We start from the raw sequence: 18,451 nt of genomic DNA, 5'->3' as shown, positions 1-18,451 counted from the left end.
ACAGACCCAGGGAAATTTGTCAACAATTCGCAACCACTCTGGTAATTACATTCCTGGAATCCGCAGCGAGAGATGTAAAAGATAGGACGCTGCCTTGACTTTCCGCTTGGAATCATCGTTCCTGTTTGCAGCTACCTATTCCTCTTTTCTAGCCCTTCCTAACCATCGTCCCCCCTCCTTCCCCATCCTTCCCCGTTCCGCCTCCTACGCTTTAGTTTTTTTTTTTTCTTCTCCTCTTTCCTCCAGAAACAGCCGTGACGAGTCGCTGTGCCTTGCTCCTGTCCTCACTCCCTGTCCGAGGAGGCAACAGCTCCCTTCTCGCCTTTGTGTGCCCATCTCCCCAACCCAACTTTCCTGTCAAAGACTCGAAAAAATATGCAAGGCTTGCACTGCCGCTGAGAAGCAGGACAAAGTTTAACTTCTCTGTTGGCAGCCGGAGAATAACTCCCAGGCAGGATTCGAGCAAAAGATCTGATTTGCTGAATTCTGCTCTTTGATTTGTATTTGTATGTTATTGCTACTGCTAAGGTTGTTGCCAACCTCAATTAGATCACAAATGAGATCAGTTTAATTCAGCTCCCAAACTGTGACCTGACCATGGTCTGAAAGTATTCAAAAACGCGTTTTAAGCCTTCCTTTGATTTCAAAAGGAATACTGCATGCTTGGTCATTCATACAAATAACATAAAACGTAATTATGGGATGATTTGGCAGATGACATTCCTGCCAAACCACGCTCCATGCCAGATACTGTAATGCTATGGCTGCTGTCCTGGTGCTTGAGAGCACAGCACCCTTGAGTAAGGTGGGAGTAATGGGGTGTGCTCAGTGGTGAGGTGTTTAAGTGCGTTTGGGGAGGCAAAGGCAACAGTAACGACCACACCACATTAAAAGCACCCTCCCTCCACCTCCCCAGTTAGAAACTGCTGTATCACTTGGAAGTGGATCCGCACTATCAAATCTCCAGGAGGCTGTGACAAAGGGAGCCTGCAGCTTGACACACGGGTAACAACATAGCAAACACCTTTAATTCTGTCATGTCTCATACCCTTTGCTTTCTCACACGTTTGTGGCTGCTCTAACATTGACACCTACACTTTAAAAAAAAAAAAAGAAAAGAAAAGAAAAGAAGAATCCTTGACAACAACCCCCCCCCCCCAAATGAAGCAATCTTAGTCAAGCTAGAAGTAGGAATACCTGTAAAGTTATCCTTATGCCCAGCAAAAATATCTAACTTATTAACTCTTTCTTCCAATGGCTCGGAAAATAGCAGGAAGTATCTTTCTCTCCCCACCACCACCCCAAAACAACCACAAAAAATAAAATAAAAAAAAAAAACCAAAACCAAACAAACATAAAGTTCACTTTGGGGAATGTAAAGCCCTCAGAAAGCTGATGGCTTTCCTTCAAAGCCCGGAGTTAACACGAAGCCACTCGTACAGGTTTGCCGGCAAAACTTCTCAACTCTTTTGCTGCTCGAGAGTAAATCCTAAACTGACCTTCCTCTCTCAGCAATGCCCAACAAGCTTTCCTAGAGAGATCTGGGGATACGTTATATACATGGGGGTAGACATGGAGTGTGTATGCATGCACACACATGTAGATAGCCCTTTGCTGATAGAGGAGGAGATGCCTCATAGCCTCACCTCTGATGGATTGACCCCAAAAGATTCAACAGCCACCAAGGAAAAGATGTGTCAGGCTGAGCAGTGCCACCTCCTAGTCCGTGCCCCTCTCCAAACTCCACTGCAGGCCTTGTACCTGCCGGGCCCCGGAGCTCACAAGGAGTTAAGGCTCTTTCCAGCATTACTGGGTAGGTTAATATCACAGCTGCTTGGTAAAGCATTATCCAGCACCTCACTTAACAAAAGCCTGCTTTTGCAAACAGACTCCTACTTTTCCCCAAGTGTCCAAAGGTGTTTACTGAAGTAAATCTGCCTAAATCCTCCATTGCTTGGGTCATGGGGGTGGTTAGGAGGGTGGAAGGTGTAGAGATAATCTCTTTTTGTAAATTCTGTAAATCTTCTGGGAAAAAATCAGGAATCTGTGTCACATGCTTCTGTTCAACTGGTAACATCTCGGTTAGTGTGCTCCTTAGGAGTGAAATCTGCCATAGCAGCTACAGGGAAATAAGACATCCCTCCCCGCTCCGCATTGTTCAAACTGCTCTCCCCTCTCAAAGTTTCTTTAAGCACAATTTAATTGATTCACTGATGAGGAGGGGAAGAGGGAAAAATACTGTCAGGATCTTAAAAGTGGCTTCTGGAATTTAAAAAAAAAAAAATATTGTTAAAAAAAAAGAAAAAGAGAGAGAGAGAGTTAAAAATAAATAAATAAATAAAATGACAGTTTGGTCAGCAGGAGATAGTGTAGCTGAAAACTTGTCACTTGAGATTTCTGCGCTACTCTGGTTATTCCAACACCAGCAACTGCATGTTACTTTTTGCTTGTTGCAAATAGAGGCAAACAACACAGGAAATTTTGACAGCTCTGCCTGAAAGGGCTTAAATACTTCTCAGTAAGCAGGATCCAGTTATAAATAAACCTTCTCTTGGTGAGAAAAAAGTGGCTATGACCAAAGACCTCACAAATTTTTTTTTTATTTTATTTTATTATTTTTTTCCCCCCAAACTGTCTGATTAAAAGCACAGAAGAGCTTCTGAACAACAGACAAAAAGGCAGGTCTTGGGGGACACACATGCAGGGACAGGGTAGGGGGACAACCAGAAAATGCACGTGAATGCAAGTACAAAACCTCCACAAGGGAGCCCAGTGACAGAAACTTCCACAAATCTCTCGCCTTCCTCCTCCTCCTCCTCCTCCTCCTCCTCCTCCATGTGCTTTTGCTGAGTTGCTGTTTTTCCCCAGCGGTTTGGGGCAGGCCGGGCTGGTCGCCAGCCTGGGGACACCCCCACTACCAAGCCACCATACAGCCCACTGCATCGCCCTGGCTCTCTTGCCCTGCCAACCACAGCAGCATCCAGCCGGACCCTTCCCACACAATCAGAAAATACACTAAAAACCTGGTATTTCAACTGGGGAAAAGGCAATTTTTCACCCTTAATCTGCTCGCCGGTGGCGGCCAAGCTTGCCTCAACCCCCAGCCACCCCCTTGCTCCCCAAGGTCATGGTGAGTAAACAATAATAGTAATTAAAACAAAATAATAGGCAGCAGTCAAGAGCTGAGAGTACACACACCTGACCCTAACTATAACAGACTTCTCAGAGTAGAATTTGATCCCTCTCTGACACTTTCTACCTCAAGTGTTAGAGCGAGTGGCCATGAATAGTACAGGCATGCCATCTTGTAACACTATCTGCCTGTCAGAAGAGCCAAGGCTGGGTAGAGCAGGATCTATATAAGGCTTGTAACTAGGGGAAGCCCAACAAACAGCTACAAACACCTAAGTTATTTTACTCAGCCTCCACCCTTCTGCCTTTTTTTTTTTTCTTCCCTTCTTCTCACTCTCTTTTTTTTTTTTTTTTTTTTCCTTTTCATCTTGGCTTTCTGTTGCAGAATGCAAATGTAGCCTGCCGGCGGTGAATGGGCTGAATTGTGATTAAGAAGAAGAAGAGCTCCTTTCTTTGTTCTCCCCTCAGGGGATGTTTACTGGGAGAGACACAGCGGATCAGATATGAAAGGCATTCAGGTCAGCATTGATGTGAGCGAAAGTGAAATCATACCTAAGGCATTCAAAAGACCGCCGTGTCAGGGGTTCAGCTAACGGTGCATCTACTGTGTCTTCCCTGTTAGGCACACACACACACACACACACACACACACACAAAAGGGGAAAAAAAAAAAAAGATTTCTCCACAAACAGGCATTTTTTAAAAATTACCACCAAAAAATGATATGGAACAGAAGAAGAGGAAAAAAAAGTTTTCCCTGGCTTTACCACTCGAGCAGAAGCTACAGGACTCAGAGCTGCGTTTCCTTATGGACCACGGATGGAACAGGTCAACTTGTATTAAATGTAGCTGTTGGGATCAGCATGGTTTTTAGGGGGAAATGATCTAGTCTGCAATGTGAGCTGTTATTTTCAGGTGTGCCTATACATTCCATACCTACTTCTATATGTGACACACGCATAAGGGTATATGCACAGATACATCTATCTCTCTAGATGAGCTTCACCAAGCTGCTTGCCTGATTTATTCCAGCACAAACCACAAGCAATCGTTTCTTGCCTCCCTCAGCAGCAACTTCAATGCTAAAAGACAGTGTTGGCATATCAAACCAGCACAGCACACCTTAAAAAAAAAGAAAGAAAGGGAAAAAAAAAAGAAGAAGAAGAAGAAAAGAAAAGAAAAAAGTAATATTTTCTTAACTTGGAAACTCCTGGAAACACTTTTCTGAGAGCTTGCAGCGCAGGAGGACGGCAACCACAGGCATAAGAAGTTGGTACACAGCTATTCAAGTTACACTGCTGCAAGGAAAAGTCTAGGCAGTGTCGGTTTGTTCATTAAAAAAATGCTTGATGAAGAAATATTTGGATCTTACTTTGTGGGTTTGGGTTTTGGGTTTTTTTTTTTCCTCTTTAAGTTTATACTTCTCACAGCTTAGATAGTCTCTCAATAGACTTTCCAAGTGGTTAGCTGACGCTGTTGGCATAAACAGAGATGGGTAAAATATAGGGGGAAAATCGCAAATTACAGTGAAGCATACAAAGAGTTAGGAGGTGGCTGCATTTCCAGGGGATGGAATGAAAATGAAAACGACAAATCACTTGGAAAAGAAAAAGCCTAAAAAAATTTAAAGGACAGGGCTGCGTGTCGTCTGCAACAACCATCCCCACTATGTTGAATTTGTTTCCACCTTCAGAACGTTAGTTAAAAGATACTGTTTGCCTAATGCTCACATCTGCTTTAATGGTGACGTTTAATTCTGAAATATTTTCAACCAGTGTTTCTGCATCACAGATTTCTCTCCTTTTTCTCCATACTCTAAAAAGACAACTAAAGAGCAATCAAAAAGGTGTCTGACTTGGCCATTCAGACAATTGCACCCTTGTGGGAATGCTGGAATGAATGGTACAGTGGACACCCCAGCACTATTGACGTTATAAACATGTAAATGAAACACATTAGGGCAGACAATCAATTGTCTGTGAGCACTGCAAACCTGCACTCCCTTTCTATGTGACAGGCACAAAATAGTGTCTACCTTGGGAAGCCATGGTCCTGGAGAAAAAAAGGACAAAGAGTTCTCTTTCAGAGAGGAGAAAATGCACCTTAAAAGCGCTGGGATAATGCAGATGCCAAAAACTGTTGTGAGGCGAAGAATTTCCTATTTCTTGGAATGAATGTGTGGCTGCTCTAAAAGAATCAACACCCTTCTTCCCACTCTAAAGGCAGAGACACATTTTTCTGGGGGAATATTACCAGCCTGTCCTGAGAGCTAGCAGCTCAGCCTTCCATATATTTTCCCTACCTTGGGCACTTGGCTATGTATAATTATCGATAATTAACATGTAATGGTTTCCTTTTTTTCCCTTTTCTTTCTTTTTTCCCCCCCTTTTTCAAATATGCCTTTTCTAGGCATCAAATCTATTTTCCCACAGCGATTAGAAATGCCCCAAAAAGTTTCCTTGCGTGTGACAAGCCACAAAGACAGTGAGCGTTGAACACTCGCAAATGGTGAACAGTAAATCAGGCATTAATCTCCAAATTTGCTGCATTTCTATAAACTCAGAATGCAATGAATAGATCAGGCTTGACACTGAAAACAGCCTCTTCTGCTCCATGTCACAGCTTAGCTTGGACATGGATCTGCGCCGAGAAAATGTAGCTAAGGTGATCATTACACCCTGGTCACTCACATGCATTTACTGCATTAATTTTTAATACCTCTCTCCAGGTGCTTTTCTGGAGGGAACACATTTGCCTCCCTCCCCAGCCAACAACTCTCGAAGGAATCTCCTCGCAACGGATTCCTAGCCCTGCAGAGGTCCCCGGGAACAGGAGCGCTCCCAGATGCCCGCTCTGCCTTGTGCCACCTGAATTTCACAAAAAGCAGCTTTTCTCCTCACACTCAAGCCTCAGTCTAGCTACCTCCAAACTTCTCCAGGCAGGGAAGACAAGCCTCACTTCCCACTCACTACAGGCAGCAGGCTTGGCTTTTTTTTTTTTTCCCCCTTCCCCCCCCCCCCCCCTTTTTTTTTTTTTTCAAGTGGGAAGTGAAGGAGGTTTTTCCCCCTTCCCCAGCATCCTCGCAAGGAGAGTGGGTGGGTATCTTTTTGGGGAAGGCTCTGAGCAAGTCAAACCGTGTATTGCTTGTTTGGGCTGTGTTCTCCCTCCGAGCAGACGCCTTGAAAGCGTTGAACTTTCTCCCTTTTCATTTACGACTGGAAGCGAGGTGGCAAAGGAATCAAAGTGAGATGTTCACTGAAACTTTTGGGGTAAATTAGACCCAACTTTCCCACCTCCTCCTTCTCCTTCTTCCTGAGGATTTTTTTTTTTAATGGTTACTATTTTTGAGAGGGGGGAGAGGAAAGGGGGGTGGGGAGGGAAATCAATAAACTCAAACCCAAACATCCAACAAACGCCAAACCACAAGAAGAAGGAGAGAGGCAGAGCAGGGCACCCAGCCGGACGGACAGCGCTGCCTGCCCTGGCCCCCGCTTCGCACCTCTCCGCACCTCTCCGCTCCTCTCTCCACACCGGCGCAACGGCCGCCAGCGAAACCCACGCCTCCGCGAGGCGCCCGTGCGGAAAAGGGGGCTCTCTGCCCTCGCCCTCTCCTTCTCCTCCTGCTCCTCCTCTCCTTCCTCCTCCTCCTCCTCTGCCGCGACTTCTCTCCCGAGTGAAAGTACCGCGAAGTGAGTCAGGCGCTGGGAATCATCTGACTGAACTTCCCGGAGCTCCGCCGCATTCCTGGGCTGCCGCACCGCGCACCTCCCGTCCCCCCCTCCCGCCCCCAACCAGCCGCTTTCGGGGTCCTCTCCTTCCCACCCTCCGTCTTAACCCCTACCCCGCACACACACACCGGGGGGCCTCACCCCTCACTGATTTTCATATGGCCTCTCTGAGATCCTCCCCCCCCCTTCTTCCCCAGCACACCTCTCCTTTACACCCAGCAGCTCTGTCAAGCCCGTTATCTTGGAAAATCCCGAGCTTTCGACCCTATTTAGCTCCGGCGTAATTTTATCCAGCCCCGGGATGCAATCCCGAGCCTTGTCCATCCTCGCAGGGACACGCACCCAGGCGTGGAGCCCACTCAGGCATTAGTTGGATTATTCTGTTTTGTCCCCGTCTGTAATTTGTATGTGATTGCACTCACACTCCCCTCAGCTTCCTTGATGACCATCTATTTGATATTTTCTTCAAATATCTATTTATTTTTCAGTGGCTTGTAAATTTTATTTTGGTTTCTGCTGCTTTTCCAAGGAATTTCTGTCTGATTTCGATAAGCATCACCGTTCCTGCTGTTATCAGCAAAGACACAAGCTCAGAAGTGACATCTTTTCCACGAATCCAGGAAAGAAGAAAAATCCACTCACTCCAGATAAACCCTGGGTAATTCCCAGTGGGAAAGGCATTGGATGCATGCTTGTCGAGAAGGAGAAAATGAAAAAACAAACCCACAACCCAACCCGAACCCTCCCTCTGCCATCTACCTGCTTCTCAGAACCAGGACATTTCTTACTCAGAAATGAATGAAACGAGCGAATTATGGAGCACAAAGAGGAAAGACTGGACAGATAGAAAGTGGGGAATTATTTTCCCCCTTATTTGTTGGCCACAGCAATACACTGAAGGGAGAAGTTACACCTTGGTGTAACCAGCGCACACACTTGCAATGCAGTCTGCAGGATCTTTAAGTGGTTACCTTAAAAAAAATCGCAATTAAACTTTCTGCTCCCAAGTGTGTGGTGCCTTCCCAAGTTAGTGCAGCTCCCTGCAAACACACTTTTTTTCATGGAAGCAACAAGAATCTCTGGTAACCTCCCTCTCCGCCCCCCGCCCCCAGACCCATACATGTCTCCCAAAGACCAAGCTGCAAGAGCAGCGTGGACAGGCTGCAGCCCTGGTGCCCTGGGCAAACACAAGCGCCCAGCTCTTTATTTTTTTGGGGTGCTGGGGTGGTTTGCTTTTTCTTTTGTGGTTTGGTGGGTTTTTTTCTGCGACTCAAATCGTGTTGAGAAAATATGAAACCCGTAGACGCATCACTCATCACAGAGCATGTGATGGGTTTAACACGCTAAACTAATAATCTTGTATGAAAAAGCAAGGAGGCTGAAGAAGAATAAACCCCCCTCAAACACTCAGAATATTCTTTACTGCAAAAGAGCACTTCTGGATGCGTTGCTTTAAATCTCATTCTTTTTTCCTCTCAAAAATGACTGTTTAACATAAGAAAAAAGGCTACTTGACACAAAGCTTTTGTTATCCAGTTGATCAGCAACGTGCTTTAGATACTTGTAAGGGGAAAAAAGCCCCACAACAGACATTGATTTTAGAAAATCAATAACCAACATTTAATAAAAAGAACAGAGGAAACACAAGAGAGGAGAGGGAAACATTACGTGTAATTTTAATGTCTACTAAATTACCCAGAGATGAGGGGAAGGGGAGGTCTCCTCTGCGAGGACCACCTTAAATAATGACAGACACAAGAGTAAAGGGTGGCGGTGGAGGCGGGGGGGTAGCGGCGGGGGGAAAGAGACTTTAAAAAAAGATAACAAGGAACGGATCCTTGGGAAGCTGCTCGGAATATATTATTTTAGTTGGGGTTTTGCTTCTTCCCCCCCCCCCCCCTCTTTTTTTTTTTTTTTTTTTTGGTAATACTAAGCCAAGCAAATAGATCAAAGACAACACAAAGGGAAAAGCCAGTGTAACATAACGAACAGTTTCTGACTAAAATTCCTCTATCACTCCCCCATATGGCTCGACGCCTCCACCACAACAAGAAAAAGACACACACACACTCACAACCTAGAGAGAAGGGGGGGGGGGGGGGGGGGCGACGGGACAGGATCATTTGTTTCTAATCAACATTCTCTTGTCTTTGTGGGGCTTTTTTGTTGTTGTTTTGTGCGTGTGTGTGTGTCCCCCCTTTCCTCCTTCATCACCCCCAACCCCCCCTTCTCCCACCTCTCCACTTAAATGAAGTAGCTGAGCTGTAAGAGCATGGGTTCAGGTTCACACAAATATCTTCCTTCCTGCAGCTCCTCGGGAAGAAAGTTGTTTGAAAGTGGGGCCGGGATGGCCAGGCGAGGGGCTGCGGGTGGGAAGGGGGAGGCCGGCGGGGGGGTGGTGGAGGTGGGGTGGGGGGAGAGACCATCAGCCGGAGGAGAAAGGAAGAAACTAAGGGTGGGACGGGGAGAGACGGAGAAAGAGAGACCCACAAGCAGTGAAAGCTGCCAAATGTGAAATCAGCCCAGAACACCGCGTCCCACTGAGCCCCGGCCCTACGCGCTCGGCGGAGACCGGGGGAGAGGGCAGCTGTGGACAATTGGGCACCCAGCTCATTAGTATTATTAATTATTAGGGAGGAGGAAGTTTCATTTTCGAGTCCCTAACAATAAAAAAAGAAGAGAGAGAGAGAGAGAGAGAGAGTCCCTAACTCAGTGCCAGCCTGCCTCGGGGTTCTCACGCTGCCGTTTTTTTTTCCCAGGGCCGGCAGCCGGTTGCCCTCCCGCCGCCTGCCCTACTCCGCGCCTCTCCGCGGTTCCCACCGCCCAGCTCTGCGCTTCTCTGTACTCCCCGACCCTGACAGCGCCTAAACGACCCGGCAAACGGCGGGGCGAACCTGACCACCCCCCCCTTTTTACCTCCCTTCCACCCTGCTGCTCCACCAGACTTGGGGCATCGACCCGCCTGCTCCGCGCCCGCGCAACAAACTTTGGGGCGCGGCGGCTGCGCGCTGCTTCCCTCCCCCCCTCCCCCCCCCTCCTTATACACACACAGAGGAACGGGGTATTCCTCACACACACCCACACCCCCCTTCCTGAGCGCTCCGGCGCCCCTCGGCCGCGCAGTCCCCGCGGGACGGCCCCACTACCGCGGAGGGCGGCGAACCCCGGGCGGGCTCCGCTACCGCCGCCAGTGCCGCCGCCGCTGCTGCCGCCGCCTGGCCCCGTGTCCGTCCCATCCCGTCCGTCCCCCGGCTCCCGCTCGCTCGCTCCTTCCCTTCCCTCCTCTTCCCCTTCCCCTTCCCCGTCCTGCGACCAGTTCCCCCCCACCCCATCACCGCGGCGGAACCGGCCGGAAAAAAAGTTTGCTTAAGGGGTCGTCTTACCGTTTTTCCTCCGGGGGTTGGCTTGTTTTCGCCTCTTACACCTGGGGCCATCCGCCATGATCTGCTGCTTCATTGATAAGAGTGGATCAGATGGCAGTTCGCATGGGCTCGACTCCCTGATTCAGCAGCACGCAGGCTCTATGTAACAACCAAGCACAGCGACAGTGTGGGCATCGGGATATCCCATTTAAACGCAGGGCGCCAACGGGGACCCCAATTTACACCCGAAAAAGAACCCATCCACGCAACACGGCGAGGGGATTGCCGTGCCGGGGTGGGGTGTGTGTGTCTGTGTAAAAGGGGGGGTGGGGGTAGGGGGGGGAGAGGTGGGACGCAGACAGAGCGGGCTTCCCCCCCTCTTTCCCCAGCCGGGTTGATTTCTTATTTATTTATTTATTTATTTATATTTGGTCTCCCCTCACTCTCTCTCTCTCTCTGTGTCTCTGCCTGAGCGTGTGTGTCTGTGCGTGTGTGTGTCTGTGTGTGTCCCTCCCTGTGTGTGTATTGCACCAGCAAAAGCAGATCAGAGAGAGAGACAAGAATTACATCTCAAATGAGTCATAACTCATGACCGTATGAGGGAATGCACAGCTTTTACAGTAGGCTGTTTGACTCAATGCTAGGCGGACCATTTCCTCCGAAAAGTACTTTAATTTGACATTACAACTTCTTTTCACAGCCTCCTTCTGCCTCTATTTCTTTTTCTTTCATTTTTTTTTTCTTTGACCCCCTCCAAAGTGCACTCCACTGAAGTGATAAGAGGAAACATGGCTCTCCCCCTCTCCTTTTGGGGTAAAGCACAGCACCGAGACCTCCCCCTCCCCCTAACACCGAGGAGTGTAATTATAAACCTCTGTCATCTTTTTAGTCAGTTTGACAATATTCAGGGTTTCCCCTGCCCCTGACTTAAACAAAGCTTCAGAGTGTCATTTATTTTCTTTTCCCCCCACTCCTTCACAGAAAGAAACAGATATCAAAACTACCACTGTCAGAGTTTTGAGCCTTTCAGTTGGGTTTGTTTTTGTTGTTGTTGTTTTGATTTGTATTATTATTATTTAAATTTAAACTTGTAAACTTTTGGACCTACTGTGTTTGTGTGCCTGTGCTCAGACTGTGCAGGAAGCTCTATCTGTCAAAGGGAGAGAGGCAGGAGCGCTGGGCTTTGCTGCAAGAACCGCTCCTGAAAGTCCACCTCGAAGAAGATGCTGTAGCTTTAAAGATGCTTTGACTTGAGGATTAGTTTAAACAGGGGGCTATAAAAGATGTAACAGATGCAAACTGTAAAACAAGGGCAATTAACCCTTGCTCTCCTGAGCAGGATCCCCTCCTCTCCTTCGCATCTATTGTCTTCTGCACTGGGAGTTTTATACAAAACCTACAAAATTATTACCTGCCTCAACAATTTAAATTATTATTATTATTTTGCAGCAAAGTGAGGTTCTTTTTTTTTTCCCCCTATTTTTTTTCCTCCTTTGATTTCTTTTCCCCCTTCTCCTTGTGTCTTTTCACTTTGCTGGAGCTTCACACCAGGACTGAGCAGTGAAGTGTGTTGCTGCTAGGTCGTTTTTATTCTGCCTGAACTCTCCTTCTGAGACGTTTGCGGTTATAAAACCTACTAAGCGTTAAATAAAATAAAATAAAATGAATCTGCGAGCAGGTAAGAGGATGGGAATAGCTAGAGAGTGTGTGCGGGGTCAGGGTGTTTACTCACACTCTCATGCCTGGGGTTCCGCCTGGCCAGGGTGAATTGGTGGCTCTGTGGACGTGGATGGATGTGGCTGAGGAAGGAAGAGGCTGAGAAATGTGCTGGAAACTTTAGGGTTTGCCAGTTCATTCTCGATCCTAGAGTGGGCAATAGTGGCATCACCGCAACAGAAGATGTAGCGGGGAGGGGAAGATAGGAACCGAGGCAAGCCGGGACCCTCAGCCTGCCTCGGCAATTGGCGTTTTAATGCAAAACGACCAATGGTGAATTGTTTTAAATGCGTTTCATTTGCCTTCCCTGAGCTCCTCAGCCTCCCGCAAAAAGTTGTCAGTGGTTTTAAACCTGCAGATCTCGACAACATTTTTCTGTTCAGAGCTAGACCGGCTAGGTTTTAAATATATATATGCATTTTATTTTGCTTTTTGGCAAACGACTTTTAAGTTCCAGTCAGTACTTTCACTTCTTGCTTTAGGATCCCAGAAGCTAAGGTGTTACTTCACCCAGCTTCACAAAATAAAATAAAGAAATGAAACTAACTAAGCAGACAATACTGCAACTTTCTGTTTGGGGAAACACATCCTTTTGCCGGGGAGCCCTGCCCGGGGCTGGGGCTCCAGCGGTGCCCGGCTGGGCTGACTCTTCAGGCTCAGGGTGTGCAAAGCATTAACAGGTACCTGCAAACTTTCCGAGCTCAGATGTGAAATCTGAAATAAAAAGAGCAGGAGGTGGGCAGGGGGGATGTTTGGGTTTGTTGCTTGGTTGGGTCTTTTATTTTTTGGTTTTTGCATTTTATTTTATTTTACTTTATTTTCAGGAAGTCAAAGTCCTTTCCTAGTACTAAAACTTTTGGTGCTGCGTTGTAAAAGATACCTCCCGTACCTGGCTGACAGGTAAAGGAGAGTAGGGATGGTGGTGGTGGCACAGCCGTGAGCGCCCCGAAATCGCTCACCCCTTCCCTGAGCTGTAGAGAGGTGACTTCAGGTTTCGGGTAAAAAAAAAAATTAGAGGAAAAAGGGAGCTTTTTCGCCCCAACTATAAACAAGCCAATGTTTAAAAATTCAAGTATAATCGAAATTAAATAAACCCGCTAGTGCCTGAGGTGGTGTGAGAAAAAGAGGAGGGGGGGATGGGGGGGGGGTAGTGTTGAATAAAAAAGGAGAGAAAATGGAATTAAATTCCGAACCTACCTGCGAAGTCTTGTTTGTAGTTTTGGCCAGAAATGGTGAGAAGAAAAAGCATGAAGAAGCCGCGAAGTAGAGGAGAAAAGGTGAAGGGAAGATGCAGCTCCTGGAGAAATTGTGTTTTTAAAAAAAAAAAAAAAAAAAAAAAAAGGAGGAAAAAAAAAAAAAAGCGCCTTGCAAAGAGTTGTCGGAAGGACCGTTATTCCTGCTGGGCAGGTTAGGACTGATCTCTTTCTGCCACTCCAGGAAACACAAACCTGGGGACGGACTGACGTGTTACGCCTCTTCTAATGACATTTTTTTCTTTTTCTTTTCTGTCGGAGCGAGAGGAGAGACCCTGGAACACACGCCACCTATCTTTGTGGGGAGGGATAATTGAAGAGCACCAAACGTGAGCATCATGTGGAAACGTGATCGCCAAGTTTCTCTCTCTGGGAAAGGATCTGGGATAGATTATACCTTGAAAGTCTCCGCCAAACGCTTTAGCGGCAGAAATGCGATTCCACCGCCCGCCCGCCCGCCCCGAGCCCGCCCCCCGTTCCGCGCTTCTCCGCGCCCCTCCGCCTTCACCCTGCGGAAACTCAACGCGTCCCGGCGCAGCATCCCCTGTGGTGTGTTCCCCCATCCCTTGGGGGCTTCATCCCCTTCCTCCCCCCCCAACCCCCACCTCCCCCGCCTGCATCCTCTGCTTCCCCCCCCACCCCTCTGCACCCCTATTTCCACCCCCCCTTGTCTGCATCTTCTGCCGTTCTAGCCTCCCCCCCCCCTTTTCTCCCCCCCCCCCCCCCCGGGCTGCATGTCTTGCCCCCCGCACCCCTACCACGCTGCATCGCCATCCCTCCCCCAGGCAGGATCCTCCACCCCCAGGCGAAATCTGTGCCGGGCCCCCCTGCGTCCCCGTTCTCCCCCGACCCCCCCTCAGCAGGATCCTGCCGGATCCCCTGCCCCCAGGCTGGATCCCTGCCGGTCCCAGTGTCCCCCCCCTCCTTCCCCCCTCCGCCTCTCCTCCTCCTCCATCCCCGGGCGGGATCCCTGTCGTCGTCGTAGCCCCCCCCCGCCCCTCCAGCGGGATCCCCCCCGCCTTGCCCGCCCGCGGAGCCGGCTGGGGGCCGCATCCTGAGCCCGTACCGTGCCGATTCCCAGCCCCTCTCGGAGCTGCGACGGAGGGGAAAACTTACCCTAACATCAATGCCTAGAAACTAAACTGTTCGGGCACTGCAAATAAGCTCCTGGCTGACTCCTGCTCGTTTTGGTGCTGTTTTATTTTTATCCTGAACGCGTTTCTTTTGGGGCATGTTTGGGGTTGTTCCCCCCACCCCCCCTCTTCCATTTCAGCACTCGTCCAGGTTATTTGAATAGTCAGCTAAATCTGATGAAAAAAAACAAAACCCAAGCCCAAACCAACACAAACCACCCCAACCCAACGTGCTGAGATCTTACAGCCTATCTGTTGTGTTCACAGATACGGATCAGGGGTGAGACGGGCTCTTCCTGGCTCTGCTCCCCCTTGGAAGTAGCTGGATGGGCAGAGACAGGGAGGGTGAGTAACGCGTGGGACCAAACTTCGGAGAGGTTACAAGTTTTTCACCTTTTTCAAGTATTAAAATTAAAATAAAATTGCATAGGAAAAAAAAAAAAAAAGAAGAGAAGAAAAAAAAAAGAAAGAAAAAAACCAACCCCAAGCCAGACTCCACCTTTGCACTGAAGGGATTGGTTATGCAAATATGGAAGGGGTTTCCTGGCAAATACAGCTTTCTACTGTATGGTTAATTAAATCATCACTCAAAAGCCTTCCAATGTGACGCTTCTGTCGTAATCCAATCAGGTTACGTAGGTCCTAAACAAGAAAGATATTTTCCACATCTGGAAGTCAGCAATTTAGCAAGTACTGCACATTATTAACCAATTCAGAGCTCGCTTCCCAGGGGGATTTTAATATTATTTTTATTTTTAATTTTTTTTTTAATTGAAGTTTAAGTGTTCTTAACCAATGCTCTGCTACCCTCTTAATCAAAAGAGCCGGTTTTACGCTGCCCGTAACTAAGAAGTAATATCGAAGTAAGTCAAGGCAGCCTGAGCTGGAGATGCTGAGCGAAGGAGCTGATCCGCACAGCCTGAGCCTTCATCCAACTCCCAGCCACAAGCGTTTCTTCCTCGGAAGAAAAAAAGAGCTCCAAATAATCGCGGCGTAAAGATTAAACTCCACGTCTTGCCTACTCTCAGGGTCTTTCCCCAAGGTAAACGTGGAGCTGCCCTGAGGGCTGTGGGAAAGAGCTGCGGAACAGTTTCCTTCCCGTGACAAGAGTTAAATCTATTACAGCACTTTTTTTCTCCTTTTTTTTTTTTTTTTCTTTACCAGCCCCCCCCTTCCCTTTCCCCTCCTGAAGAAAAGCGAAACAAATGGTACACTGCTCCGACACTGTACTTTTACTTACATTAAGCTAAGATAAACTGCTCTTGAACTGGGCGTTGAGTGGGTGCCTAAACGAGGGCTTGCAACGCCAGCAACAAGGCACCAGCCATCGCTCTCCAAACCGCTCCTGATCAGAGAACACCTTTCTGATCGTTAAACCTCTCGAAGGAAGGAAGGGGACCCCCACCTCGCCCTCCTCCCCCCTGCAGTTTGTCTTCAGCTCATCAGAGCCACCGAGGTTTCTTTTCTTTTCTTTTCTTTTCTTTTTTTTTTTTTTTTAACCTTGGTCATCTGCTAGTGAAATTTACCCAACCACTTAGACTGGGTGCCCCTGGGTGATGCTGGCGAGAAGCAGGGCAAGGCAGGGGGGTCCGGGGCACGGTGAGGGGGGACTCTAAACCCCCCCATCTGCACAGAGGGATGTTGGAGAAATAGCCCCCCCCCCAAATCCTTCCCTCTCCTGGTGTCCCCACTCCAACCCCAAGCTGCAGGAGGATGGGAAAGAGAGGAAGGGGGAGGCAGTTTGCGCGCCACTTGAGCGCTGCTTGTGCGCTTCTTGCGCCCTGTCTGGCTTGGAGGGGGGTGTGAGGGGGGTGTGCTCCAAAGCTGCCAGCCACGGAGCGGCTTAAAGCAAATCTGCCTCCAGACCTGGCGGGCTGCAGCCGCTGAAATCCGTCATTATGCAGAGGTGGGAGCAAGGTCCTCTCGTGTTGTTAATTTTTACTTTTATTTTGATTTACAGTGATTCTCCTACCCCCCTGCTATGAGTGAGCTTGGCTTTGCTAGAAGTTTTGTTGCCCCCATTCACTGAATGCTAAGATTATTTTCTTTCAGGGTGTGGGACCGGTCCCTGCCTAAGTATACCTGTAAACACAGAGATGTACATCAGGCAGGCAAAGTGATGATGTCTTAATGAAATATACAGCGTGGTGCAAATATCTTGAAATCAGATTTGAGGATTATTAATTTGAATTAGATCCTCTCAGATCCAGAAGACACTGCCCATAAATCATGGGCAGCCTGGAAATTCCTTAAAGAGCTAAACTGAATTTCGATGCATTAGATAAAAAGAAAGAAAAAAGGAAAGAAAAACCACCACGAAAAGAAAGGTGAATGCTCTTTACTGACTTGCTCGGTTTTCAGCCACCCAACCTTTTATATCAGCAAAAAGGAAAACCAAAACCCAACCAACAAGTCCTCAAAAGAAATGAATCCCGTCGCAAACACCTTACATATTGGCCATACATTTCCAGATTACAAAACCAGGGGGATGAAACAGAGATTAAGAGAAACTGCAGCCTAACCTGCAATAAGCTTGAGTGCCGTCGATGTTGTATCATTAAAATATATCTATATCTGCAGCTACACCACATAAAACAAACCCTCAGACCGTGTGATGATGCTCAAGGGCTTTAAGGAACATGTTGGTATTGTCAGATAATCCCTATTCATAATTTTGCAGGCTGTTCCTGCAGCCCTCAATCTCCCAGTGTCTCCCGCTCTGAAGTGCCTCAGCAGGGCTTGCATCGGAGCGATAAACTGCTCTGATCTTCGCAGGAGTGGCATGACACCCAACCTTAGGAGATGTTGTTTTAATGTGGGGTGTGTGGGGGTGGGTTTTTAAGGTTTTCTTTTTTTTTTGTTAATTTTTTTGGACACTGGATGTAAACATTTAGCAATCAGCTAAGCCCTTCTGAGATGGAATTTAACCTTAATCCAGGCGATGATTTCCTGCCCGGCTCTGAACTAATAACGGGCGTGCAGCTTCTTTAGGAGATGGAAATAATGACAGCCTATAGATCCTGCCTTTATTGGGGTGGTGCTGGCAGCCCTGCTCCCAGCCCCTCCACCGTCAGCATCCCCACGCAGAGCCTTTGCCTTGCTCTATTTTAAACTTTGGCAAATACCTTCCCCACCCCTTTCCCCAGCCCCATCAGTTTAAAACCAAACAGACCCAAAATATCCTCACAAACCCCAGCTCTCCACTTGTGTAAGAAACTTGGTGCTGGGGCTTGGACATGTTTAAAGGGCAGCTCTCCAGGCACAGCTTTTCCTCCTTTCCTCAAGTTTTTCTGTGTGGAAAGGTAAGATGGGCGCAGCCAGGTGGTCCTGGTGGAAAACTGCCCAAGTGGTGCCACATGGGATGCTGGCTGCCTCCTTCTTCTCAGTGAATTTCCCTTTGTCCACCAGACCCCCATCGTGGTGGAGACAACCCTCACGGAGATAAGCCCTTGGAGATAACCTCATGTCCCTCCATCCCTGTGTGAGGCTGTAGGGCCAGCCAGGGGGAAAGCCTGCTACCAGAGGGGCCTTATTACCATAAGAAAGGTGCTGTGCAGGGAGATACTCCCACTCAAGACTCTGCTAGGACACCGGGGTTTGATGGGCAGGGAAGGGGACCAGGCACCAAAAAGGGGGTTGCAGGGCACAGGCCTTGGGGGACCTTGGCCTACTGCTGTGACCTTCTGCCATCGTGGCTTTGTGGGAGACCTGGTGCTGGTGGGGTGATTCACAGCCTGATTTATTTCAGTGTGTTTGCTTTCTCCCAGTGCAAGATGAGTAATAGGGAGCACTTTTTCATTCCCCCCCCCCCCCCCCCCCAACATGGAAGGAGGAAAATTAGAGGGATAGCAGCAAAGATGCTCTAGCTGATAGGTTTTGACTAACACATTTAAATGGCTGGTGAAGAGCAGAGTTTTAACACTTTTGAAAACACCTCAGCAGCTCTGAGCCTTTTACTGGGAATCCTTCATAGCCAGGGTTCCCCAGTGCTTTCCCCAAAGTGTGGAACCCTTCCCTCATTAGGGATTACACATCCCCATGAAGGGGCCCCAGATGACATATGCCCACTTGGAGCCAAGCCTGGGGAGAGCATCTTTCCCTGCAGCCCTCCTCCCCTGTGGGTACCA

The 18,451-nt window shown here is 48.2% G+C and overlaps 2 protein-coding genes across 7 annotated transcripts in view; one reads left to right on the top strand and one right to left on the bottom strand.

Moving 5' to 3' along the window:
* The window catches only part of LOC128899341 (actin nucleation-promoting factor WAS-like), a 1,467-nt gene extending 429 nt beyond the window's left edge, over nucleotides 1-1,038 (top strand). The window contains exons 1-2 of the mRNA XM_054177785.1: nucleotides 1-41; nucleotides 917-1,038. The exon at nucleotides 1-41 is cut by the window's left edge and continues 429 nt beyond it. Coding sequence (XP_054033760.1) covers nucleotides 1-41; nucleotides 917-1,017 — 142 coding nt within the window. The 3' untranslated portion in view covers nucleotides 1,018-1,038. The remainder of the gene's footprint in view (nucleotides 42-916) is intronic.
* ZEB2 (zinc finger E-box binding homeobox 2) overlaps nucleotides 1-14,396 on the bottom strand; it is a 121,849-nt gene extending 107,453 nt beyond the window's left edge. For 3 of the 6 annotated variants that reach the window (XM_054177770.1, XM_054177774.1, XM_054177779.1), the window contains exons 1-3: nucleotides 13,387-13,632; nucleotides 13,136-13,235; nucleotides 10,244-10,381 (exon numbers count right to left, since the gene is read on the bottom strand). In XM_054177770.1, the coding sequence (XP_054033745.1) occupies nucleotides 10,244-10,316 (73 nt within the window). In that variant the 5' untranslated portion in view covers nucleotides 10,317-10,381; nucleotides 13,136-13,235; nucleotides 13,387-13,632. Of the gene's footprint in view, nucleotides 1-10,243; nucleotides 10,382-13,135; nucleotides 13,236-13,386; nucleotides 13,636-14,307 lie in introns of those variants that run through there. The other 3 variants (XM_054177765.1, XM_054177759.1, XM_054177756.1) reach the window with 3 other exon arrangements.
* Nucleotides 14,397-18,451: the final 4,055 nt, after the last annotated feature.

This window comes from Dryobates pubescens, chromosome 2, assembly GCF_014839835.1.
Source record: "Dryobates pubescens isolate bDryPub1 chromosome 2, bDryPub1.pri, whole genome shotgun sequence".
Taxonomy (NCBI): domain Eukaryota; kingdom Metazoa; phylum Chordata; class Aves; order Piciformes; family Picidae; genus Dryobates; species Dryobates pubescens.
This window is presented reverse-complemented; position numbering and strand designations above follow the sequence as displayed.